The following is a 25,496-nucleotide window of genomic DNA, read 5'->3' on the forward strand; positions in this document are numbered from 1 at the left end:
TCTTTTTCTTTCTAAGAAAATAAATTTTTGCAGGGAAAAGAAAGCGCAACATAATGATGGAGAATTCAGATTTTAAAGTTTTCTTCCAAAATTTACAAAAAGAGAAAAAACAACTATCTTTTCTGATTTTTTCTTTTTTTTTTTTTTTTTATAATTTTATTCTTGGCCAACTAAACCCCACGTTTTGAAGTCCAGAAACCGGCACCACACGTGTTCCCAAATTTAACTGCTATTCGCAAAGCTTCATAAGCTCGTCTGAATAATCTAATTGCGGCTTGGAAAATTAAGAGTAAAATGAAAATTTCAGGTCTTCTGTAAAAAGATTAGATGTCGGTGAACGACAAGTTATTGAGATTCCTATTTAGTCGTTGAAAGAAAACGTCTATAAATCATTGTAGTACAACCTAAATTGCATATCTTCAAGTAAAATTTACATGCGAATGATGATTCTAAAGTATCCTTAACGAGCTACAAAAGTAGTGACTGTAACCTCATTTACAGAACCTGATCTTTCCTCCCCTACTCCAAATGAGTTAGTGTTGCTGCTTGATGCTCTAAAACTGTAAGCTGGATGTTTTGGACTAGGAAGAGCTGTTTCACTGTTCAACATTAGAATTACTTCTGACATAGTTGGTCTTTCTGCAGCATCTTCTTGAACACATAGCAGCCCAATTTGAATGCATCTCAAGACTTCATGAGGAGGATATGACCCCTTCAGTGATGAATCAACTACCTGCAGCGCATTGTCTTCTATCCATAACTCCCACACCTGTACCAGAGGTGAACAGTTAATATAAATTATGTACCTTCTTGTTGGAGGTATAGTTTCTGAATAGTTTCTTTCACTTACATGTCCTATCAAGCAAAGGGAAGATTTCACTGTTATAAAGTCGTTGCTTTTCTTGCCAGTTATAATTTCCAACATTATGACTCCAAAACTGAATACATCAGATTTTACTGAAAACTTACCGAACACTGCATACTCTGGTGACATATAGCCACTGCATAAGAAAATTGTTCGAAGTAGCTTAATGCATATTTCAATCATTATTGGGTAATATTCATAGTGATCAACTATTTTAATATCCTTACTTACTAGGTTCCAACCACTCTGTTTGTCTTCTCTTGAATTTGATCAGCTTTGAATATTCTAGCCAAGCCAAAATCTGAAATCTTTGGGTTCATTTCCGCATCTAATAGTATGTTGCTGCTTTTTAAATCTCTATGGATAATTCTCAATCTTGAATCTTGGTGAAGATATAATATTCCTCGAGCCATTCCAATTATGAGATTGAAGCGTTTCCTCCAGTCTAGTGCTGACTTTCCTCTTTGATCTAAAACAAGATTTTAGATTTTTTATTTATTTAATTTTTTGCACCTGAATCATATATGCTATGAAACATTATAGAACCTTTCAACACTGACCAACGTATGTATAAAGAGACTTACCAAAAAGAAACGAGTCCAAGCTTTTATTTGGGAGATACTCATAAATTAACATTTGCTCCCCTCCCTCACTGCAGCATCCAACAAGTTTCACAAGATTCCGATGTTGAAGCTTCGCAATCAACATGACTTCATTTTTAAATTCTTCTATGCCTTGCACTGAATTTCTGGACAGTCGTTTTACAGCAACCTCTTGTCCATTAAATAGCTGACCCTGAAATTACATTATCAACTGTTAACTTTATCTGAAAAATCAAGCCTAAGCTGGTTTTTTCATGCAGAAATCGGAATCTTAAAATAATAGACAAAAGAAAGCACATAGAAAAACATGCGCTTAAGGAACTAATCATGATTCATTTGTATAGAGAGTCTACCTTGTACACTGACCCAAAACCACCCTGGCCTAGTTTGTGAGCTGGAGAGAAGTTGTTAGTTGCAGTAACCATGGTGTTAAGATCGAAAAAGGTTATGTCTGGAGGATGACTACTCCCTCCAACTTCACATGCCAAAAGAGTATTTCTGTGGTAGATTGAACCATGGATAGGATCAAATACTCCGTTTTCTGATTTCTTCTTCTTCCCTGTTCTCCAGCAAAATGAAAACAAATATAAGTGTTTTTTTTTCTTTTTAAGATTTTGGAGTTTAATTAAGAACAGTTCAGTTCCACGCAAATTGCTAAGGTATTATTATTATTGTAAATATATGTCCATTGTCTTGTAACGAAACATTTAAAGTAAATTTTATAACAAGTTATATATCTGAATCTAGTCAATAGAACAAATACACAAGGCACAACAATGGACTAAGTTTTCTTTTTATTCTTACTTGTTCTCCTTCTCTTGAGCCACAGATAGGTTAAGAAGAAAATGATAATCCATGCTGAAGAAAGTGATAGTACTAGAATGTTCCGCTCCTTTCCATGAGAAGCAGTTAATTTTCTTTCATTCTCAGCTGCAGCAATAGGAGAAGACTATAATTTCACTCCAAAAAAAAGTAGGGGGAATGGTAACTATGATCTGTGTTTTTAATCAAGAGGCAAAAGATAACGAAACAAAAACAGAAAATTTGTGCAGAACTGGCTCTATCTAATAAAAAAGCATTTCACATCTCAAAATAAGGACTATTAAGGAATTCATATACCTAATTCAACTGCATCGACACGAACATAGAGATCAAATCCTTCACCTGCATAATCTACTGTGTCCCACAATTGCCCATACCAAGCCAAACATCCACTTCCTTTGCCCGTGATACCTATGCTTGTATAAGCTGAGCAGGCGCAGTTCTTCTTACACTCCTGTTCACAACGCATATGACTCGTATTCATGTCAACCCAAATCGCAGCTGAAGTATCAGGAAGCTTAACATTTTCCACTTTCACAAATCCTTCTCCTTGCCCACACAATGAAGAAGGATCTTCGCGCTTCATGATACATCCTCCTGATGCATCTCTAAGGAGCCAGTCCCTTGGGAATTTTGGTTCATACCCAGGCAAACAAGAACACTCAAATTTATCAGGATAGCTAGGAGAGCACTTGCTAAAAGCACCACATTTTGCATACAAATCACACCGGGATTCAGGTACAGACCAGAACTCTTTCCACTGGCCATTATGCTGCCTTAGCCACTTGGCAAATCCTGAATAGTGCACTACTCCTCTCAAGATAAAAGATGCATCAAATGTATTGTAGGTATAATATATCTCGTTTTGATTGTTAACATAAGTATAATTGTATATATCCATAACTCTTCCCCATGGCCATGGAGTGCTTCGCCAATAGGGTTTTGAAAACTTGTAAAGAAAGAACTGCGGTGAGCCTCTTGTGTCCAACTTAAGTGAGTAATCTCCAATACTTGGGTCATTTGCTGATCTCCATGAAGTTAACATCCAAGGGAAACCAGCCTTGCAATTCAACCCAATTCTCATACCCGATAGCCAGGTATCGGTGGGGTAATCAAAGCTCTGCCATACAATTCTTTCACTTCTACCTTGGAGCAATACCAAATTCCCCGAATCCAAGAGCTGAAGCACAGGAGTATCTGATTCCGAACTTTCCACTGTTAAATTTGTAGACCATAATGGAACCTTTTGATCAGGATCACTATAAAGAACGAGGTTCCCATTTTGATTGATTAAGAGAACACCGGAGGAGCCACTAATAGGATTGTTCCTGTTTGCTACCCATACCACAGATTTTTCTGAAACTTTATAAAACCAAATTCCGAGATATCTATTGCTAGAACTGCCAGGGCTAAAAAACCCAAATGCAAATTCATTACCCTTTGAGACTAGAAGGTTTCCTTCTCTGAAGGTCTGGTTTGCTGTAATTTTATCAAGACAACTGCATGATGTGAATTGGAGGAGAATCATAATATACAGAAGCTTTTCGGTAGCATCCATGGTGCTTTTCAGTGGCTACACTACCCCCTTAGGCGACGTCCTTAATATATATATATTTTTTTTGAGGACGCTGTTATCGTTCAAAGAGAGTTCCTTAAATGCTCAGAATGCCTCTGTTCTATACTGAAAGACTACTTCGGATGAATGGGGAATTACGTCGCTCTTTGATCTGCAGAATAAGGCATACGAGCTCTCTGTTTTAGATTTATGGCAGAGATCTCTCCGCACCACGGAACCAAATCACATGGATTCGAAGATCTCCTTTTTCTTCCAATAGCATTTCCCAACTTTTCTTTCAAAAAATAAAAAAGCATTTCCCAACTTTGACTATCATCATATCCTGGTCAAGGCTCAACAACTCTTTTCTTGCCTTCACACGTTTGATTGAAAATTATTATTTTCTCTCAACGAAATTCCCAATATCTTAATTTTCGTTACTTGATTGTCACTGCCAGAAGTGGAGGTTACTATTCTACCAGGTAGACTATATTTGCTCATGTGATGTCAACTCGGTCTATACAGCAGCAGATTTGTACTTTGAAAAGGTCCGTTAAACGACATCAACGACTGTCGTGCGGCTTCCGGTGTCCAAACAAATACAAAGCCTGATTTTAAGAAGTTAATAGTTTGATTTCAATTGTGAAACTTAAGAAAACAAATCACTGGTTCAATTTACAATTTTGAAATTAAAACTGTCAAAATCAAATCCAACCTAATTGAGAATACAAACATTTTTTTTATATAATTAGGTTAGCCCAAAAAAAGTGTTACCAGTTACCAGTGAACGGCAGGTCGTCTCATTTCAATTTTGGTAGGGGCTTGTCGGGCCTCCCATTCGTTACATTATTGGGCCTTTCTGCCGCGCGAAAAAAGAAAGAGTGCCCTGTCGGACAGAAAAGTTTCTCTTTGAAGTTTCCACTTTTTTCAACACACTATTTCTTACTTCTAAGTTCCAAATAAGGGGGATTCTACCAAATGGATGCTTCTAATTATAATCCAAACAATTAATTCCAGTAACTGATGATGAACAATCAACAAGGATTGAAAAATATCACACTTTACTCAAGTTCGGGATCACTAACAGAAAGAACTGGTAGTGTGAGTATGATAATATTGACACGGTAGAAATCATTTCTCCTAATTGATTTGTTTCTGCTGATTCTTATATTGATTTTCCTGTTTAGGTTTTCGATTGGTTCTCGGCCAATTCAATGAACTCTTCTTTCAAAACCATTCTTGCACTCTTTGCATGTAAGCTTTCATCTCTCATACTTCCCTCTCCTATTTTTGTTCATCTTTTCGTTTACGGCCTCTATGAGAACAACAAGTAGGAAGGAAAGATCCATAAAACAATGTCCATTTTGTGCTGAAGCGTTGGTTATAAGATTACATGTACAGAACAAATGTAGTCTAAAGTTCTGAACTTCAATGGTCTACGAATTAGTCTCTCTCCTAGTGTGTTGGCCTTACGGGGAAATTCTCTAAAAATGAAAGCAGGTTGTTTTGGACTAGGAAGAGTTGTTTCACTGCCCAACATTAGAGCAACTTCCAACATCTTTGGCTTTCATGAGGAAGATATGATCCCTCAAGTGTTGGATCAACTATCTCCAATACATTATCTTCTGCTATACGACAGGGTATTGAAATTCATGTTCAGTCGTTTGCTAGCTACGACTGGAAATGTCTGTAAATTATTGTAGAACAACTGAACTCTTCATTAAAATTTACATGGAAAGTCTCAAAATCCTCAGCGAGCTACAAAAGTAGTGATTGTAACCTCATTTACAGAACTTGATCTTTCCTCCCCTACTTCAAATGAGTTAGCGTTGCTGCTAGATGCTCTAAAAACGTAAGCTGGTTGTTTTGGCATAGGAAGAGTTGTTTCACTGCCCAACATTAGAGCAACTTCCAACATTGTTGGCCTGTCCATAGCATTTTCTTGAACACATAACAATCCAATTTGAATGCATCTCAAGACTTCATGAGGAGGATATGATCCCTCAAGTGTTGGATCAACTATCTCCAATACTTTATCTTCTCTCCATAACTTCCACACCTGTACCAGAAGTGAACAGTTAATATAAATTATGTAGCTTTGAATTGGAGCTATAGTATTTGAAGGGTTTCTTTCACTTACATGTCCTATCAAGCAAAAGAAAAATTCCTTTTGTTCGAAGTCATTGCTTTTCTTGCCACTTATAATTTCCAACAGTATGACCCCAAAACTAAACACATCAGATTTTACTGAAAACTTTCCAAACACTGCATACTCTGGCGACATATAGCCACTGCATATAACAATTATTGAAAGTAGATTTAATTATCTGTCTCAATTTATTATTAGGTATTTCATAGTGATCGAGTATTGTAACACCTTATACTTACTAGGTCCCGACCACTCTATTTGTCTTCTCTTGAATTTGATCAGTTTTGAATATTCTAGCCATGCCAAAATCTGAAATTTTTGCATTCATCTCTGCATCTAATAGTATATTGCTGCTCTTTAAATCTCTATGGATAACTCTCAATCTTGAATCTTGATGGAGATATAAGATTCCTCGAGCTACCCCAGTTATAATATTGAAGCGTTTCCTCCAATCTAGCTCTGGCCTCCTTGTTTGATCTACAACAAGATTTTAGATTTTTTTTTTTATCAATTGAATTTTTGCACATTACTTATAGATGTTATGAAACATTAGAATTATAGTTTCAGTTCAACATTGAGAAATGGATGCATAAAACTTACCAAAAAGAAATGAGTCCAAACTTTTATTTGGCAAATATTCATAAATTAACATTTGTTCTCCTCCCTCAATGCAGCATCCCAGAAGTTTCACAAGATTCCTATGTTGAAGCTTTGCAATCAACATGACTTCATTTTTAAATTCCTCTATTCCTTGCACTGAATTTCTAGATAATCGTTTTACTGCAACCTCTTGTCCATTAAATAGCTGACCCTGAAAATTATGTTTGCAACTGTCAGTTTTATCTGAAATATCAACCTTAAGCTAGATTGTTCATTTAAAATCACTAAATGATAGACCAAATCAAGCACGTAGAAACACATGCAGCGACAATCATGCCAAGATTGTTGGCATATATGGAGCTCCACCTTGTACACTGCCCCAAAACCACCCTGGCCAAGTTTGTTGGATGGAGAGAAGTTGTTAGTGGCAGCGACAATCATGCCAAGACCAAAAGATGTTATGTCTGGGGGATGATTATTCCCCCATGCCATTAAAGTATTGTTGTAGTTGATTGAACCACTGACAGGATCTAATACTCTGTTTTCTGATTTGTTCTTCATTCCTGTCCTTAAACAAATTGAACACAAAAGCTCAGTTTCAGGTCTCTATTGCAGTTTGATGTTGCAATAAGAGCATAAGGAATTATTCTAATAATGATCATGTAGAGAGCTTGTAAGGTGAATTCTATGAAAAGCTAGATATTTGAATCCACGACGAGCACAAATACACATGGAAAGGCAAAATGCCATGTATTGAGTTTGTTTTTACCTTTTCTACTTCTCCTCAGCCACAAATAAGCAAATAAGAAAAGAGTAAACCATGCTGAAGCAATGGACAATATAAGAATTTTTAGCTCCTTTCTATGAAAAGCAGTTGATGTTCTTGCATTCTCAGCTGCATCAGTAGGAAAAAACTACAATGTTACTCCGAAGGAAAATCGGGAATTTGTGCAGGATTGGCCAGTGGCTATACCATCCATGTTATAATACTAGTCAATTTATAGCTACAACAAATGTTTGATAGGATATTGTTTCTCATTGCAAAATGAGGGGGAAGTAAGAATTAATATATACCTAATTCAACTGCATCAACACGAACATATAGATCGTATGGTTCATATACGTGATCTACTGTGTCCCATAATTGTCCATACCAAGCCAAACAACCACTTCCTTTCCCAGCAACATCTATACTTGCATATGCAGAGCATGAGCAATTCTTCTTGCATTCCTGTTCACAGCCCATGTGACTCGTTTTCAAGTCTACCCAAACTGCAATTGATGTATCAGGAAGCTTGACATTTTCCACTTTAACAAATCCTTCTCCATGTCCACAGAGTAAAGAAGGATCTTCTCGCTTCCTGACGCACCCTCCTGATGCATCTCTCAGTTGCCAGTCCCTTGGATACTTGGGTGCATACCCAGGTAAACAAGAACACTCAAATTTATCAGGATTACTAGGAGCACACTTACTCGAAGCACCGCATTTTCCATACAAATCGCACCGATATTCAGGTGCAGACCACATCTCCTTCCACTGGTCTTCGCTCTTATGCAACCTTAGCACCTTTATAAGTCCTGAATCCCAAATCATTGATCTCAAGAAAAAAGAATCATCAAACATAGAGTAGAAATAGTACGTTTCATCTTCATTAGTAACAAGAGTATAATTGTATATATCTGAGAATTTTCTCCATGGCCATGGGGTGCCTCGCCAATAGAGTCTTGAGCCCTTGTACACAACAAACTGTGGTGAGCCTCTTGTGTCTAACTCTATCGTATAATCTCCGGTACCTGGGTCATTTTCTGACCTCCATGAAGTTAGATTCCACTGCAGTCCTGCTTTCCGACTAAACCCAATTCTCATCCCTGCTAGCAGGGTATTGGTGGGATAATCAAAGCTCTGCCACACAATTCTCTTACTTGTACCTTGGAGCAATACCAAATTTCCCGTATCCAGAAGTTGAAGCACAGAAACATCTGAACCTGCCCCGGTCACATTTGTAGACCATATTAGAACCATTTGGTGAGGATCGCTATGAAGAACAAGGTTCCCATGTTGGCTGATTGAGAGAGCACCTGAGGAGCCAATGATAGGATAGTTCCTGTTTGCTACCCATACCACAGATTTTCCTGGATCTTTATGAAACCAAATCCCAAGATATCTATTGGTAGATTTACCAGGGCTGAAAAACCCAAATGCAAAGTAATTACCCTCTGAGACGAGAAGGTTTCCTTCTTTGAAGGTCTGGTTTGTTGTAATTTTATCAAGACAAGTGCATGATCTGAATTGGAGGATTAGAAGCAAACACCACATAAACTTTTCTGCAGCAGCCATGTTCTTCAATGGGTACAATATACATCACTCCATCCTAATTTCCAAGAAAGGAAAATTTTTTTTCTTAAAACATTCCTTCGCATCACAATTGTTTGTATATCGTGGTCTTCGGCCGACTTTTTTTCCAGTAAAGTCAAGCTTCTGTAGAGGCAACTATGAATTATGATTTGATTCGCACTAAGAAAATAAAAATAAAAATAATAATTATTTCAGTATTTTCCATTAACATGAATATCGCTAGGTAAGTGATTCACCAATAAATAATTATAAAAGAACCGGTCTGCACAGGTTAAAATTGTCCACTAATAAGATGTTTTCTTGCGAAATTTGAAAAGACTAGAGAAGACAGATGACATTTGACGCTACTAGTTAAAAGTGCAGAAGCCTCCAAGAATCGCGTTCCTAACTCATACGAAACGGCAAACGGCTTGAGGGGCCCAACTCGCTTCACGTAAGTACGTAGCGCCTCATTTGTCTCCCTCTTTGTCAAAAAATCTCACCGGCACTGCTATCCCTCTTTAGAGGGCCCAGGCCCAGTTCCATCAAGTTAACTGGTTTTGAATTGCAGTGATAGGCTTTCATTTGTTTATTTAACTAATTAATTTAATTACTTTATTTAATACTAATTAATTAGTTCCTCTTCAACCATCTTGCGGTTGGTTTAGTTGGAACAAAGGATATCAAAAAAAAAATATATTATATGGTTTATCAGAAGTGTCTTCAGAAAGACATAATGTAGACAGAAAAGAAATAGAAGCAAATAATGAGTGAACTGTTAACAGGTATGGGCAGTCATGATTTTCATCAAAACGGCTTTTTTGACTAACCTTTTTAATGTCTGGGATCTTAGACCAAATAATTGATAGTACTAGTTAACGTTCATCACAAAAAACCAAAATTTGCAGATCTATGGGTAGGTAGAAATATTGGCTCCGGAGTAAGAGTTTTGTTGGTAGATCTAATGAATGCTATAGGCAGGTGCATAATTATTGAGCAAGGCTCTATAGATGTGGTGTCACCGTAGGGAAAAAAACAGAGCATTAACAGAGGAAAATAATATAGTATTGCACTACAAACAACTGAGCCCAACCGTTCCTGCCAAAATTGAATCACCTCGTGTATCAATCAACTAGATTTCTAGAATTGTCTCATGATATTTATGAATAAAATATTTTATAAATATTATGCTGTTAATGTATAATGGATTGACATTTGAATATTGGAAATGGAGAAGTTCAATGCTCAATATTATAATCCAAGATTGAATACGACCAAAAAATAAAAAATTAAAAAGAATTCTTCATTTACTTGGTCAAAACTATTATTAGAAATACTGTACAAAGAAAAAAAATCAACTAAAATATCATAAACTGATTAATCCTACATAAATAAAAGCTATCTAGTGCCAACAGCAGTAATTGACAATTCATTTACAGAACACGATCCGTCTCCTGCTCTTGAGTTGGTATCATTATAGGAAGGTGTCCTGAAAATGAAAGCAGGTTGTTTAGGAGGAGGAGGATCTTTTTCACTATTCAACATTAGAACAACTGCTAACATAGAAGGTCTGTCCACTGCATTTTCTTGCACGCATAAGAGACCAATTTGAATGCATTTCCGAGCTTCTTGAGGATCATAAGAACCCTTTAGTGATGAATCAACTATCTCCAATGCTCTGTCTTCTCTCCATAACTCCCACACCTGTGTGGTTCATAGCATTGGCATTTAGAACATTAGCAATGAAGTTTCTCTATGCATATATATATATATATATGTGTGTGTGTGTGTGTGTGTGTGTGTAAATTGTATGCCATTCAAACAAGCTATAGGAACAAAAGTGTGTAACCTACATGCCCTATCAAGCTCAAGTTATGATCCTCTACGTTAAAGCCATTGCTCTTCTTGCCACTTATGATCTCCAATAATATGACCCCGAAACTGAATACATCAGATTTGATTGAAAATTTTCCAAATACTGCATACTCTGGTGACATGTAGCCACTGCAATATAAAATTTTGAAAGAGCTGGTCTTAATCTCCATGTGAAGCAAAAAAAAGTATAGTCTTTTTGGTCAAGTAAGTGTACTTACTATGTTCCGACAACTCTGTTCGTCTTGTCTTGAATTTGGTCACATTGGAATAATCTTGCCATGCCAAAATCTGATATTTTTGGATTCATCTCAGCATCTAATAAAATGTTGCTGCTTTTTAAATCCCTATGGATGATTCTTAATCTTGAGTCTTGATGGAGGTATAAGATCCCTCGAGCAATTCCAACTATAATATTCAACCGCTTTTCCCAATCCAAAAACGATCTTCTTGTTTGATCTGTAGAGAAGTAATAATAAAAAATCAGTTGACTTAGTGTCAAATGATATAGTTTCTGCATATCAGTCATCTCTTTTTATGCATAAAATAAGAAAGGAAAAGATTGTAAAAAAATGACAGTGAATACACAAGAATAAAACTAATTACCAAAAAGAAATGAATCCAAACTTTTGTTTGGCAAGTATTCATATACGAGCATTTGTTCTTTTTTATGAATGCAGCAACCTATAAGTGTCACAAGATTCCTGTGCTGAAGCTTTGCAATCAATATAACTTCATTTTTAAATTCTTCAGTTCCTTGTCTTGAATTTTTGGACATTCTTTTTACTGCAATCTCCTGTCCATTAGATAGCTGACCCTGAAATCAAGTGAGAAGAATAAGGCCACTCTTGAAAAACCAATTTAAAGCCAATTTGCTTGTGCAGAACCTCACAATTAAAAAGGTAAACAATTTCAAGACATAGATTTTACCTTGTAAACAGAGCCAAAACCACCTTGTCCAAGTATGTTATCCGCAGAGAAATTATTAGTGGCAGCACGTATTGTGTTGAGATCAAAGACCACCAAGTCTGGTTCACTCCTACTTCCCCTAAAAGAGTCTTCATAATAATTTGAATCAAATATCTTCTTATTCAATCTGCTCTTCCTTGTCCTTTACAAAACAAATGAAAGCAGAAGTCCACGACAAATTATTTAAGATGCATTTGTTCCGTTCAGCTTAAAGAGTATTCTAAATTATTCACATAAATTCCAGTATTACTATATCAGGAGAAATAGTTAATTCTATTCAATTTCATTCAAAGCAATAACAGAATCTTGTTTCTTACCCAATTCTTCTCCTTTTCCAGAACCAGAAATAGATAAACACAAAGATAACGAGCCATGCTGATATGAAAGACAGTATCACAACAGCCAGCACTCCTTTTGTTTGAAGAAATCTGTTGGATTTCCTTAGGTCCTCCTCAGCTGCAAGAGTGAAAAAAGGGATACAAAAACATCATCTCCAAAAAATGGGAAAAACTAATTCCTTACGGAAAGCTAAACGGAAAAGAATTATCACATAAATTACCTAATTCAAGTGCATCAACACGAACATACAGGTCATAGCCGCTATTGTCTGAAAGATTTATTATGTCCATTAATTCTCCATGCCATGTCAAACAACCAGTACTTCCCTTGGAAGCAATGGGTATGCTTGCATAAGCAGAACATGAACAATTCCTCTTGCATTCTTGTTCACAGTCTAAATGACTCATACTCATATGAACCCAAACCGCTGCAGAAGTATCAGGAACTTTAACATGTTCCACCTTCAAAAATCCTTCTCCATGCCCACACACAGATGAAGATTCTAATCGCTTCCTAACGCACCCACCTGATGCATCCCTTAAACGCCAATCCCTTTGAAACTTAGGTTCATACCCAGGTAAACAAGCACATTCAAATGTATTAACATTGTTTGGGTCACACTCACTGTTAGCACCACACAATCCATACCATTCACACCTATACTTAGGTGCTGACCAGAACTCTTTCCATCGATCATCAGTTCCATGCCATGTTGACCATCTCATAAATCCAGCTTCATCAATCATCGTTCTTATTATAAGAGAAGGATCACTGTAATTAAAAGTAAAGTAAATTTGATCTTTTGTGTTGAGAAAAGTGTAATTGTAAATATTTGCAATTGTTCTCCATGGCCATGGGACGCTTCGCCAGTAATGCTTTCCCTTTCTATAAAGAAAGAACTGTGGTGACCCATTTGGGTTTAACCTAACCGAATATTCTCCACTTCCAGGATCATCAGCTGATTTCCACGATGTTAGATACCAGTCCATATCTTTTTTCTTATCCAACCCCAATCTCATTCCTTGTAGCAGAGTATTTGTCGGATAATCAAAGCTTTGCCATACAATTATTTTACCAGTACCTTGTACCAAAACAAAATTTCCTGTATCCAACAGCTGGGCCTCAAAATTTCCAGTTCCTTCCATAGAAACATTGCTAGACCAAACTGGAAAGTTTTGATCTTGATCTCTGTAAAGAACAAGATTTCCATGTGGATTAATTGACAGAACTCCAGAAGAACCATTAATGGGGTTGTTCCTATTTGCTATCCACACCACTGTTTGTTGTGACACTTTGTGGAACCAAATTCCAAGATACCTATATTTTGAATGGCCAGGGCTGAAAAATCCCAAGGCAAAATTGTTGTTTTCAGAGATTAAAAGGTTGCCATCTATGATGGTTTGGTTTATGGTAACGGTGCTTTTAGAGTTGGCAAATGTGAATACTAGAAAGAAAGAACAAAGAGAAAGAAGCAGTTTTTGAGTAGCCATGATTTGCCTCCAAACGGTGTACACCAAGTTTTATGTGGATTTGGAAGCTTTGAATTTTTTTTGTTTTTTTTTTTTGGACTTATTTTGCAGATGGATTTGGTCGGAAAAAAAAAATTATCCATCCAAATAGTTATATTATTAAAGCCCCTTTGTTGTTTGTATTCTCTTAATTGACTGATCCTTCATGTCCTTATTCAACGATTTATTTCTCACATGATTTAATATGATATTTTGCTTAATGATGGAGCAACAAGATAATTTAATATCGCCAACCAACACTGGAAAAAATTTATTTTTAAAGAAAAGGGGTACCCGTCAAATCTATTTCTCCCCGATCCCCATCCCATGATCAAGGCTGTGGGATCAATTATTGAAAGTCAGATATTATCACAGGGCGAGAATACTTTGTTTTATATATTTTTTTTATAATTAAATAAAATTAAAGACTATTTTGTATTCGTGCCGATAAAAAATCCAAATCTTAATAATCGTTACTTTGGTTTGACTATTCTGTTAGCATACAATTGGCTACTTAATTTTGACTCCAAAAATGAGCATATATATAAATATATATAATTTTAGGTGGACTAATTTCTCTACCCAGTCCATAATAAACCCTATGAGATGAACTGCATTGAACATACAGAAGCCTCCGCGAATTATCTTACAAATCACATAAATTAGAGTTTGTATAGAGCTGCGTATTTCTTCAGAGACCTAGAGTTGCAGTGATTGTCACCTCATTAACTGAAAATGGTCCTTGTTCCCGTATTAGTGAACAGCTGCAAGAATTTCTGAAAATAAAAGCAGGATGGTTTGGTGAAGGAAGTGGCATTTTACTATCCAACATAAGAACAATTTCTGATATAGTTGGTACTATCATAGGAAGGTGTTCTGAAGATGGAAGCAGGTTGATTGGGAGAAGGAATAGCTTTTTCACTATTCAACATTAGAACAACTAATTACAAAAAAGGAAAAAGACCATCCAGCTTAGTAAGCAATCCAACATTTCCAAAATTTCCTCTCTGATGATAATTCATTCATGAAGAGTTAGGTTCAAATATATTTCTGCAAATGAGAATCAATTACCCTTGTTGATTTTGAAGTCCCCTGTAAGTTTCACACACGATCTTGAGTTAGAATATTAATGTTGTCTTCTACTACAACTACGTATGATATCAACTCCTACATATGTACCTCTAGCGGGCTTCAACCTCTGTGATTGTCACCTCATTTAAAGAACAATTTACTGCTCTTGAATTTGATGGATTCTGACAATTACATTTTCTTCCTGAACTGAATGCTGGTTGTTTTGGATAAGGAAGGGCAGCTTCACCATTTAACATGAGAACAATAGTTGACACAGTGGGTCGATCTGTTGCATCTTCTTGCACACACAATAATCCTATCTGAATGCATCTGAATACTTGAGGTCGAAGAAGACATGACTCTGTTAATAACGTTGAATCGATTATGTCCGAAGCTCTATCTTCTCTCCATAAATCCCAGACCTGTGTCATCAATAGTGTTTCATTAGCTTAAATGGCGAATCTGAATGCTTCAATTATTTGATCCATATCTATCACTTACATATGCTATCAAATTCAGTGAAGGATCCTCCGGAAAGTAAGAATTCACCTTCTTGCCACTTATAATCTCTAACAGTATGGCCCCAAAACTAAAGACATCTGATTTTATTGAAAATTTTCCAAAAGTGGCATACTCTGGTGCCATGTAACCGCTATATAACAACAATAAAAAAAAAAATGTTAGTAAATACTAAATAGCAGATTCATCTCTTAATCTTGAGTGTCTAAGCATGCAGCGCTTACTATGTTCCAACCACTCGAGTAGTTCTGTCCTGAATATCATCGCCATTCAATATTCTAGCCATGCCAAAGTCCGAAATTTTGGGATTCATATCAGCATCCAATAATACATTACTGGTTTTCAAATCCCTATGTACAATTTTCAATCTGGAGTCATGGTGAAGATATGAGATTCCTCGAGCAATTCCAACTATAATATCAAAGCGTTTTCTCCAATCCAAGACTGATCTTCTCTCATCTATAGCAAAATTTTGTGATTGATGATATTATGTTTTCAGCACAGTGAAAGAAACACATAAAGACTGTATGGTAGGTATTACGACATACCAAAGATAAAGTAGTCCATGCTTTTGTTAGGCAAGTACTCGTATATTAACATTTGTTCGTCTCCTTCAATGCAACATCCTAGAAGTTTCACAAGGTTCCTGTGTTGAAGCCTTGTAAGCAACATGACTTCATTTTTGAATTCTTCTAACCCTTGTCCTGAACTTTGGGATAATCTTTTTACAGCAATCTCCCGCCCATCAGATAGCATGCCCTGAAATCATTATATCAGCTTTTATCTGAACCCAAAAGTGAACATTCTAAAACCATAAAACTTAACTACTTGATCAGTAGTATACTCTGAGTAAAATAATTTTATGGGAACTTCACCTTGTACACTGAGCCAAAACCACCTTGTCCAAGTTCGTTGGCTGGATTAAAATTGTTTGTGGCAGCCAATATGATGTATGGATCAAAAAATGGCATATCTGGAGGCTGTCTGCTTTCTAAAGGTTCATCTCCCACCACTGTGGACAGTAACCTTTTGGTCCATTTCTTCTTCACTATCATTGAACATGCAGAGAAAGAGTAATAACAAGTTAAATACAAGTTTCATATCATCCATCACTGTTGCGCAGGCGCTCATTAATTAAAAAAAAGGCCAATCAGTTAAGTAAAAAAGCTTATGAGTTTTAATTTACATTCGCTGCACTGTTGGATGATGGAAAACTTGTAGTTCTAACTTCTAAACTATATGCCCCCTAATGTTCTCATGTACATGTGGGGTTTGACTATAAATACTTGGGGCCTGTTTACTTATAGAAAATTATTGCTCCAGACAAGTTTTTTGGAAAATGGGAATTGAAAAGAAAAAAAACCTTTTTGTATGTATACAGGCACTAGACTAGCCACAATTTTATTTTCTTACCTTTTCTTTTCTTCCTCTTCCTTCCCCAAAAATAGGCAAATAGGATAACGAGGAAAAGATTGAGAGCAGCTGATAATATTGGAATGACCACCATGCCCTTCCTTTTCAGAAAACCTCCTTTTCTCCTAGTAATCTCAGCTGCATTATCAGGTTTAGGAGTCAGAATGAAACATATAGAGGTAAAAAACTGCAGAAATTTGTTGTTATATTCATTGGTAAACCCAGCATTGACATAATATGTTCATATTGGCAGAGCAAGAAGAAGAATACCTAATTCTACTGAATCAACACGAACATATATATCACGTCCCTCTGTGTACTCCACCGTGTCCATTAACTCCCCATACCATGTCAAGCAGCCCAAGCCTTTCCTTTCAATATCCAAACTTGTATATGCTTTGCAGGAGCAATTCCTCAAGCACAGTTGTTCACACTCTGTGCTACTCAAACTTGTGTTCATCACAGCTGCTAATGAAGTATCAGGAATCTTCACACGCTCTACTTTAACAAAACCTTCTTCATTTCTGCACATTGAGGCAGTTTGCTCTCCCTTCCTTACACACCCAGCAGAACCATCTCTCAGATACCAATTCTTTAAGGACTTAGGCTCATACCCTGGCAGGCACATGCACTCAAGACTATCAAGGTTGTTAGAGTTCAATATACTATATGCACCGCAGTGTCCATACATGTACTTAGGTTCTGACCTGGAGACTCTCCATTGACTGGCAATATTGTCCCAAGTAAGCCTTTGGATCACTCCAGAGTTCTTAACCACAATTCTTGAAAGAAGGAAGTCATCATCCAAGAGAAAAGTGTAGTATATCTCATCTTGATTGTTAGCAGAAGTAGGCAAATAACCAGGCATTGGTGCAGGATCCCAAGGCCATGGGCTGCTTCTCCAAATTCGCTTTAAACCCCTGTACAAAAAGAACTGAGGATAGCCATTAAGATTGAGTTTGTAAGACCAATCTCCGGTTCCAGGGTCATCCTCTGATCTCCACGACGTTAGCAATCGGTCTAGGCCGATCTTCCGATTCAAACCAATTTTCAGACCTGGAAGCATTGTATCAGTGGGATGATCAAAGCTTTGCCAAACAATTTTTTTACTTTCATTTCGGACCAAAACCAGATTTCCTGAATCTAATAGCTGAGCTACATATTCCTCTGTTCTTTCCATCGAAACAGAGGTAGACCACAAAGGAAATCTTCTGTCATTTTTATCATAGAGAACAAGATTTCCGTCTGAGCTTATAGAGAGGACTCCTGACGAATCATTAATAGGATTGTTCCTATTTGCCACCCATACCACGGTTTGTCCTGGTAGTTTATGATACCAAATGCCAACATATTTATACTTAGAGTTGCCGGGGCTGAAAAATCCTAATGCAAAGGTTCCATTTTGGGAGACTAAAATATTGCCGTCCCTGAGGGACTGACTGGTGGTTATGGCGCCAATGGAATAACAAGAAGGGAAGAGGATGACCACAAGTAAGAAGTTCAGAAGCATTTCAGTACCAAATTATTGCTTCGAAACTTACGGACACTATTGCAGGGTTAGATGAAAGATACGTTTTGGGTAGTTTATAGATTAATTTTATTGACTCTTGCAAAAGTAATAACTTTTGGAAGCATAAAAGCATATACATTTTTACCACATCTGAACTTTCGAATCATAAACCTTACTTTGAGAGAGTATGACATCAGTTGTGATTGGTAGGAAAATGAGGTTTCAGAAATAGAAATTTCTTGGATCTGGTAGACCGGTAGAGGATGGCAGGCAGAGTTCAAAGGAAGGACATTAAGATATCAGAAACTTCTTGTGATAAGACTTCCTTCATTGGGAGCCTGACTATACAAGGGATGGACTACGGGCATTGAGTTGAAGAGAGTTAAAGCTTCTCTAGGAGGAGAATTTAATGGAGATGCTAGAAAAGATCTGGTATCAGCTTTTATTTAGCATGTACTCTAAAGTTGAAATGGTTTTTGCAAAGAAACTAAGAAAGACAAAAAGTTTGGAGCCGACAATGACCATGGAATCCAACGCGTGGGAACATGATATTTTATTCTGGATGGGTCACGGGTTGGGCGGGTTTAGGTTTGGGATATAAGAATATTTGTCGATAATATATAATCAAATAAACACGAGATCATTGATTATATTAAATTAAGCATTTTTTTATATGTACTCGTTTATAGCTTATTGAAATCTCGCCATGCTTCTTTTTTTTCTATGTATATTTTTTATATATAAGATCGGTCATTCCTCAACAGCGTATTTGTTTGCCTTTCCTTGATATTGATCTCAAGGTGTTTGTCGTATTGCCTCAACAAGACTTTCTGGGTTTTATTTTGGTTTTTGTCCTATTTTCCTGAACTTGGGACTGATTCAAATCACTATACGTTAGAATTGTAGAAGTAACATGAAATTGACAGTCAATTAATTAAATGGAGGCAAGGTAAGAAGAAAAGGTACCTCTATTGCACCAACACGAACACACATGCAATAGCCATCCACTGCATGCCCCCATCGAGTCCATCAACTCTTTATACCATCGCAGTCAGCCAAGTCCTTTCCCATCGATATTTGAGCTCGTAAACGCTGTGTATGAAGCCATGAACAATTCCTTGGGCATATCCGCATATGAACAATTCCTTGCCTCAAGAGAGCATTGAAATGGTAGGGGCATATTCACAACCACTTGGATGGCATATTAATGGTTAGTTTATTTTCTCACTAGAAATGAGCATATTAGACAGCAGAAAACGCTATCCTCAAAGACAGGTTGATTCAACCTGTTCAACAGAAACTACAGAAACAAAATTAAAATTTGGAACTCCATAAAAATGTGGACATAATAACCAAATTGGTACAGTTGTAGCGTAACGATGGTATTGAGAGAAAGAGAATTAGGTTCTAGGTTTGCCAGGAAGGGCAGTGAGTTGACGACAAGCCGTGCCGTTCTTCTCAAGATGACAAGAAAAGTTCTTTCGTTTTATAAATGGGGGGGAATCCTTGTTTTTTTATTTATCGGAGATGAACACATGAAATGACGAAAACGTTTCCGTCGAATGGAAAATTTCCCTTCGTACGTGTTGGGCCTCCAATGGTCTCTCATTTTACAGTCCAATGGGCCTTCCATCATTTTTTTTTCTGAAACGTATGGGCCTTACATCATTACCTATCACGCTAATTAACCATATATAATAACATTATCTAGAAATGATCCTTAACCCAACAGTATATTTGATTTCAAAATCTGCTCAAATTACAGCATTGTAAAAGAGGAAATACAAGAGTTGTGCCTGCAGATTGAAATTTGACACATTGTAGCATTGCATATTGCCAGTACCAGTAGCACAAATTAGTTCTCCATTTCTACAACAAAACAAAAGGATGAATGCCAGTAGCAGAAATGAAATACTAGCGACCCTCTGACAACGTGACAGTCATTTCATTAGAAATCAAATTTCCGATTGAAGATGAATCTGTCTCTGAAAGGCACCTTTCAGCGTAGAAACCAGGTCGTCCAGGTTGAGGTAAACGTGTGTTCTCAGTGTCCAACATTAGGAGGGCAGATGCCATAGTTGGCCTCTCCTCTGGCCGCAGTTGGACACATAAAAGACCCACTTGTATGCATTTCAGCACTTCAGAGGCAGGAAATTCATTCTCGAGCAATTCATCCACTAAGTCTAAGGCCTTCTCTTCATTCCATAATTTCCAGGCCTGAAACATTTTTCAATTTATTCGTGAAACACCATATAATTATGTATAAATTGTTGCACAAATAGCACTTCAGTGTGGTTGTATACTCACATGCCCCAGAAGATTAAGTTTGTGATCTGAGTGAAAAAACCCTCGGTTTTTCTTACCACTCACTATCTCCAACACTATAACACCAAAGCTGAAGACATCAGATTTTAAAGAGAAGTTTCCATCTATTGCATACTCTGGAGGCATATAACCACTGCATTACTCACAAGAAAAACCAACTTCAGCAAAAAGAAGTTTTTGGAATAGTAAAAAAATGAAAAAAAATCTTGAAGGTTGTATCTTTCTCCTTACTAAGTTCCAACAATCCTCTTGGTGTTTCCTTCAGTCTGATCCCCACCAAATATTCTTGCCATTCCAAAATCCGAAATTTTGGGATTCAACTCACCATCTAACAGAATATTGCTGGCTTTGAGATCCCTATGGATTATTCTCAATCTTGAATCTCTATGTAGATAAAGAAGCCCACGAGCTATCCCTATGATGATGTCTAACCTCTTTCGCCAGTTGAGAAAAGCACGCATTCCTTCATCTGCTTAAATGTATCACAAGCAATTTGATTGCTCTAATTATTTTAACTTCATAAAAATTCTAATTGGCCAAATGGATGGTTTGGAATGAAGCTCCAAAAAACAAACAGATATCATGTTTGTCAGAAAAAAATGCAAAAAGTTTTATAGAAAGCTGAGGTACAAACCAAATATTAAGGAGTCCAAGCTTTTGTTTGGCATGTACTCGTAGATTAACATTCTTTCTTCTCCTTGGATGCAACAACCGAGAAGCTTGACCAAATTCCGATGTTGTAGTTTGGAGATCAAGATAACCTCATTCTTGAACTCTCGGAGACCTTGTCCAGAATTCTCCCCAAGTCTTTTCACAGCTACTTCTTGTCCATATTCTAACTCGCCCTAAAAATTCTTCCCAGATAAGAAATTAACTTTCAAGAACACAGGAGAGATGAGAGATGGGGAAAACTAAAAACAGAACATAACAAATACCATTTGCGAAAACCAACAATATGAGATACCATAAATGTCTCAAGACAAATAATATTCTGTCACTTAAGTCAGTCGTCTCCCTCAACACGTAGAAATACAACGGATAACATTGATTTGAGGCTTGATGATTGAAGCCGAAAAAATCATTGAGGACAATCATTATCAGAAATCACTTTGCAAAGTGAATTTTACCTTGTAAACAGGACCAAATCCACCTTCTCCAATCTTATTTGCAACAGAGAAGTTGTTGGTGGCAGTTTGGATGCAGGAAAATTCATATAATGGGAGTTCAAGGTCATCCCTCTGATCTTCAGATCTGCTAACAGTGACTCCATTATCTGGTTGATTGGCTGCTGAAATGAAAAAAAAAATTAATAAAATGGAAAAAAAAGATTAAGCTTACAGCATTAATTGAAATCAGAGCCATACTACACTAGAGTTATATTACCTGCATTAGTTCTCTTTTTCCAAATCACAAAGCAGCTGATCAATGCCATGATGATCACAGCCGAAAACACTGATATGACCAGAGTAATGGCTATATTTCTTCCCTTGGACATGCTAGCATCATCTGAATCTAACAACCAAAATGGGATAATGTACGTGATTAATTCTTTCAAACACCATAAAAACAACTATAGCATGTTTCTGACTAACCAAGTTACCAAAATAGAGATTCCAGTAAGACCAAGGCTCAATCCCAGCTCCAAGTGAGGCTAGAGCAGGACTGTTCGAACCTGATATTGAACCAAGCCAATGCTTGATCCATTTTTTTGATATATCAGCACAAGCAAAGAGTAGTATAATTATTTTCTATATAACACCCATTTTGTAATTTTATCAACTGGTATCAACTTTCATTCAAAAATAAACAGAGGGAGGCAAATATCTTTGCGGTCTTACCTAGTTCTGAAGCTGAAACTCTTACATATAGATCTTGCCCATAATCACCTACTTGTCTTGTATCAATCAACTCTTTAGTCCAAGTCACACAACCATTGCCAGTACCATTGATGTCCAATTTTGCATAAGCCACACAAGAGCAGTTCTTCAAGCAACTCTCCTTGCAGTCTTCGACACTCGTGCTTACATTGACCAAAAACTCTGATGCATCTGGCAGTTTCATTCCACTTAACTTTATAAACCCTTTATTTATACAGATATGTGGATTCTTAGGAACACATCCGTCAGACCAATCTAACATCTCCCAGTCTTTGGGTGATTTAGGTTCAAAGCCCTTCATACATTCACAGATAATGGTGGAATTGCTAATGTAACAAATACCATAAGCACCACACAGGCCATAATTGTCACAGCGATCTCCTTGAACTGCGAACATGAGATTCCAACTAGAGCGTCTGTCGTTCCACGAGAAGTGCTGGACCAAACCTGATTGATTCAAAACAAACCTTGAAATAATGTTTTTCTGCATTATGAAGAAATAGTACACTTCATCATCATTGTATACAAATTTCGGTTGGAAAACTGGGTTCGCCACGAGAGCAGGTATAGCACTAAACCGAGTACCATACCATGGCCCAGTCCGAAACTGCTTGCTAGACCCTTTCCGAAGAACAAGCTGAGGAAGTCCGTGAGGATCCAAAGTATACGTGTAGTTTCCTGAAGAAGGATCACTCGAGCTTTTCCATGATGTCAGATGTCGATTCAGGCCAGTTTTCCTGTTCCAACCAAGTTTCATCCCTGGTAACAATGTGTCTGATGGATAATCAAAACTTTGCCATATGTGGTTCTCAGTGTTTCCATCCTCTGCATCTTTCAAAACAAAGTTTCCATTGTCTAGCAGCTGTGCAACTGGTCTTCTTGCAGCGTGTGAGGAGTTCGATGACCATACGAGGCTTCCTGTTTTGTTAAGAATGACCAGCTTTCCATCATCATCGAATGTCAAGAATCCAGAAGAATTTGTAACAGGATTGTCTCTATTTGCTACCCAGACAATAGTTCGGAGTGGGATATTTTTGTACCATATTCCTAAATATTGAACATTTAAATTGCCCGGAGTGAAAAAGCCCAGTTCAAATTTTCGACCGGGTGAAACTATTGTATGGCTGTCATTAATGGACTGCCCTGGAGTTATGGTGTCAGCTGCAAAAGAATTCTTTAAGAACAAAAGCATAGAGGCGCAGCAAACAGCCAAATAAAATGGGTTGCCCTTCAGTTTCTCCATAAGTTTCATGATCTCCCATTTTCGTCAATAACTTAAAAAGTTGAAGTCTTTAGCCCTCTCCCCTGTGGCAAACAGTGAATTTTAAGGGGTCCAGCATGCAATTGACCGGTTAAAGCAAGACTCTTAGTCCAGGGTAGGTGGACGCTTAGAGCCTAGCTTTGAAAGCTTTTTATCTACCTGAATATAATAATATGTAATTTCAGTGTCCCTTTCAATTACCCACTAAGAAGCTGAAAAGAAAGATCATTCAAATTTTATGTGATCTTTAATCACAGAAGCTCCAGTGGCCTACATCCTTTCCACAAACAATTAATTATAAAAAGCATCTGAAACATGAAATGTATAACATCATTTGTTTGGAGGAGATAAAAATTTGATAACCGTATTAGAAAAACAAAAGCTCACATACTGTTTTTGACTCGTTAAGAGTGCAAGAACGCCTGGAAAACACTAATAAGGGTCATAATGCCTAAAAACAACAACAATGAATAACATATTGCAATATTAAGAGCAAACTTTATCGCCGCGGAAAAGATCAGATTGTCAAGCCAACCAGCAGAGTGAAACACATTTAATATTCAAAAATCGCAAGCTTGAACACAAACTTGAAAGGGATTAAGTATTATGGAAATTTCTAATGACTCCATTGTATTCAATTAATTGGATTCAAGCTATTCAAGTTGTAAATTAAAAATGAAAAAGAATGCATGCAGGGCCTGCTTTGTATAATGAAAATTGGAAGGTGCAGAAATGGGCAATTCATTTTCTGTCCCTTGTTCCATGAACACGAAAGTTAGCATTTTGACTAGCTCAGAATCAAACAAAACATATACATAATTTCTACAATAGCTGGACCATGCCTAACAGCAACTGATAGCCAAAAGAGCGATAGAAAAATTTCTTAAGGTCCAAATCACGTGATCTAGACTACTATTAGGATCTGTGAATTTTTTTTCTGCTTTTTATGTTTCTTTGACTTTCAAATTTAGATGTCTAAACTTTTTATACCTCAAAATTAGTAGGACGTTCAGAAATTTTTTAGCACTATACCTCCAAACATAACTCTGCCACAGTTCCATGGCATGAATTCAGACTATTCAACTTTTAAGGGTACATTATCATGCAAGAACTAAAATGAAACCACAATTCCGCAAATTCTCTAAATTTAGTAAATCTTTAGTTGTTACATTGCCAACAATCAAGAGTTACAACTCTCATAAATCATGCTCCAATCTGCCAGGACTTTAACCCTATAAAAAAGATGGGAAAAATAGATATACAAATGCTTTGTGAAGAAAGCATACACTGAGAGTAGCCATACACTTCTATCTTCCTTCTAACACAGTAACTGTGACTTGATTTTGAGTATAAAACCTTTTCCCAGTAGATGATGAATCTGTCTCAGTCAAAGACCTTTCTGTGTAGAAACCAGGTTGTTTAGGTTGGGGCAATATTGGATTATCACTGTCCAACATCAGTACAACTGAAGACATTGTGGGCCTGTCTTCGGGCCGTAGTTGTACACACAGCAATCCTACATGGATAGATTTCAATAATTCTGATGTTGGAACTGGTTTCTCTATAAGCGAATCTATTAATTTCATAGGCCTTTCTTCAATCCACAATCTCCATGCCTGAAATCAATTTTTGTATTAAATGTTGTTAGATAGAAACTGAGAATTGGTTTTTAAGCCAAAAGAAATAAGCCTTATATCCATAAACTTACATGTCCTAAAAGATTAAAATCATGGTCAGGATGATAAAATCCTCTGTTTTTCTTCCCACTCACTGTCTCTAAAACCAGTACACCAAAGCTGAAGACATCGGATTTCACTGAGAAGAGCCCATCTATTGCATATTCAGGAGACATGTAGCCACTACGTGCAATCATTTAGCATAAACATTATGTTGGGAGATAGAAG

General features: G+C 36.9%; 6 protein-coding genes across 21 annotated transcripts; all 6 read right to left on the reverse strand.

Moving 5' to 3' along the window:
• Positions 1 to 330: 330 nt before the first annotated feature.
• LOC105650127 (G-type lectin S-receptor-like serine/threonine-protein kinase RKS1) lies at positions 331 to 4,324 on the reverse strand. Of its 5 annotated transcripts, none has more exons than XM_020685375.3 (7): positions 2,587 to 4,322; positions 2,272 to 2,397; positions 1,821 to 2,026; positions 1,450 to 1,660; positions 1,097 to 1,334; positions 851 to 1,001; positions 331 to 769 (listed from the first exon to the last, which is right to left on the reverse strand). In XM_020685375.3, the coding sequence occupies exons 1-7, from the start codon at positions 3,845 to 3,847 to the stop codon at positions 461 to 463; spliced, it is 2,502 nt and encodes an 833-aa protein (XP_020541034.1). In that variant the 5' UTR covers positions 3,848 to 4,322; the 3' UTR covers positions 331 to 460. The 5 variants fall into 5 exon arrangements, with proteins under 5 accessions (XP_020541034.1, XP_020541033.1, XP_020541035.1 ...); XM_020685376.3 differs by having other exon boundaries at positions 588 to 769; positions 970 to 1,001; positions 2,587 to 4,324; XM_020685374.3 differs by having other exon boundaries at positions 331 to 1,001; positions 2,587 to 4,323.
• A 1,041-nt stretch (positions 4,325 to 5,365) lies between these two features.
• On the reverse strand, positions 5,366 to 9,246 carry LOC110011043 (receptor-like serine/threonine-protein kinase SD1-6). Of its 6 annotated transcripts, none has more exons than XM_020685380.3 (7): positions 7,668 to 9,230; positions 7,363 to 7,488; positions 6,891 to 7,156; positions 6,594 to 6,804; positions 6,233 to 6,470; positions 5,985 to 6,135; positions 5,366 to 5,903 (listed from the first exon to the last, which is right to left on the reverse strand). In XM_020685380.3, the coding sequence occupies exons 1-7, from the start codon at positions 8,929 to 8,931 to the stop codon at positions 5,595 to 5,597; spliced, it is 2,565 nt and encodes an 854-aa protein (XP_020541039.1). In that variant the 5' UTR covers positions 8,932 to 9,230; the 3' UTR covers positions 5,366 to 5,594. The 6 variants fall into 6 exon arrangements, with proteins under 6 accessions (XP_020541039.1, XP_020541040.1, XP_089572831.1 ...); XM_020685381.3 differs by having other exon boundaries at positions 6,960 to 7,156; positions 7,668 to 9,226; XM_089716705.1 differs by lacking the exon at positions 7,668 to 9,230 and having other exon boundaries at positions 6,891 to 7,161; positions 7,363 to 7,490.
• Positions 9,247 to 10,210: 964 nt separating this feature from the next.
• Positions 10,211 to 13,696, reverse strand: LOC105650128 (G-type lectin S-receptor-like serine/threonine-protein kinase RKS1). Of its 2 annotated transcripts, XM_020685362.3 has the most exons (7): positions 12,329 to 13,686; positions 12,087 to 12,225; positions 11,731 to 11,911; positions 11,407 to 11,617; positions 11,022 to 11,259; positions 10,782 to 10,932; positions 10,211 to 10,632 (listed from the first exon to the last, which is right to left on the reverse strand). In XM_020685362.3, exons 1-7 carry the CDS (start codon positions 13,596 to 13,598, stop codon positions 10,327 to 10,329), a joined length of 2,496 nt encoding a protein of 831 aa, XP_020541021.2. In that variant the 5' UTR covers positions 13,599 to 13,686; the 3' UTR covers positions 10,211 to 10,326. The 2 variants fall into 2 exon arrangements, with proteins under 2 accessions (XP_020541021.2, XP_089572837.1); XM_089716711.1 differs by lacking the exon at positions 10,782 to 10,932 and having other exon boundaries at positions 10,493 to 10,632; positions 12,329 to 13,696.
• Positions 13,697 to 14,513: 817 nt separating this feature from the next.
• LOC149492297 (G-type lectin S-receptor-like serine/threonine-protein kinase At1g11410) lies at positions 14,514 to 19,627 on the reverse strand. 3 transcript variants are annotated; one of them, XM_089716714.1, is made up of 8 exons: positions 19,096 to 19,627; positions 16,890 to 17,675; positions 16,620 to 16,757; positions 16,082 to 16,254; positions 15,755 to 15,965; positions 15,431 to 15,665; positions 15,189 to 15,339; positions 14,514 to 15,109 (listed from the first exon to the last, which is right to left on the reverse strand). In XM_089716714.1, exons 1-8 carry the CDS (start codon positions 19,157 to 19,159, stop codon positions 14,798 to 14,800), a joined length of 2,070 nt encoding a protein of 689 aa, XP_089572840.1. In that variant the 5' UTR covers positions 19,160 to 19,627; the 3' UTR covers positions 14,514 to 14,797. The 3 variants fall into 3 exon arrangements, with proteins under 3 accessions (XP_089572840.1, XP_089572839.1, XP_089572838.1); XM_089716713.1 differs by lacking the exon at positions 19,096 to 19,627 and having other exon boundaries at positions 14,514 to 14,708; positions 14,796 to 15,109; positions 16,890 to 19,077; XM_089716712.1 differs by lacking the exon at positions 19,096 to 19,627 and having other exon boundaries at positions 16,890 to 19,077.
• A 205-nt stretch (positions 19,628 to 19,832) lies between these two features.
• On the reverse strand, positions 19,833 to 24,199 carry LOC105649424 (G-type lectin S-receptor-like serine/threonine-protein kinase At4g27290). 4 transcript variants are annotated; one of them, XM_020685385.3, is made up of 7 exons: positions 22,293 to 24,199; positions 21,838 to 21,960; positions 21,582 to 21,742; positions 21,089 to 21,299; positions 20,686 to 20,923; positions 20,437 to 20,587; positions 19,833 to 20,346 (listed from the first exon to the last, which is right to left on the reverse strand). In XM_020685385.3, the coding sequence occupies exons 1-7, from the start codon at positions 23,581 to 23,583 to the stop codon at positions 20,044 to 20,046; spliced, it is 2,478 nt and encodes an 825-aa protein (XP_020541044.1). In that variant the 5' UTR covers positions 23,584 to 24,199; the 3' UTR covers positions 19,833 to 20,043. The 4 variants fall into 4 exon arrangements, with proteins under 4 accessions (XP_020541044.1, XP_037497577.1, XP_020541043.1 ...); XM_037641649.2 differs by having other exon boundaries at positions 21,582 to 21,739; positions 22,293 to 24,197; XM_020685384.3 differs by having other exon boundaries at positions 21,838 to 21,966; positions 22,293 to 24,196.
• A 521-nt stretch (positions 24,200 to 24,720) lies between these two features.
• On the reverse strand, positions 24,721 to 25,465 carry LOC149492298 (G-type lectin S-receptor-like serine/threonine-protein kinase SD1-1). Its single transcript, XM_089716715.1, has 2 exons — positions 25,301 to 25,465; positions 24,721 to 25,208 (listed from the first exon to the last, which is right to left on the reverse strand). Exons 1-2 carry the CDS (start codon positions 25,463 to 25,465, stop codon positions 24,900 to 24,902), a joined length of 474 nt encoding a protein of 157 aa, XP_089572841.1. The 3' UTR covers positions 24,721 to 24,899.
• Between the last annotated feature and the right edge of the window lie 31 nt (positions 25,466 to 25,496).

The sequence above is a fragment of the Jatropha curcas genome, chromosome 11 (genome assembly GCF_041381405.1).
Source record: "Jatropha curcas cultivar XTBG-Jc1 chromosome 11, XTBG_Jcur_1.0, whole genome shotgun sequence".
In the NCBI taxonomy this organism is placed as follows: Eukaryota; Viridiplantae; Streptophyta; class Magnoliopsida; order Malpighiales; family Euphorbiaceae; genus Jatropha; species Jatropha curcas.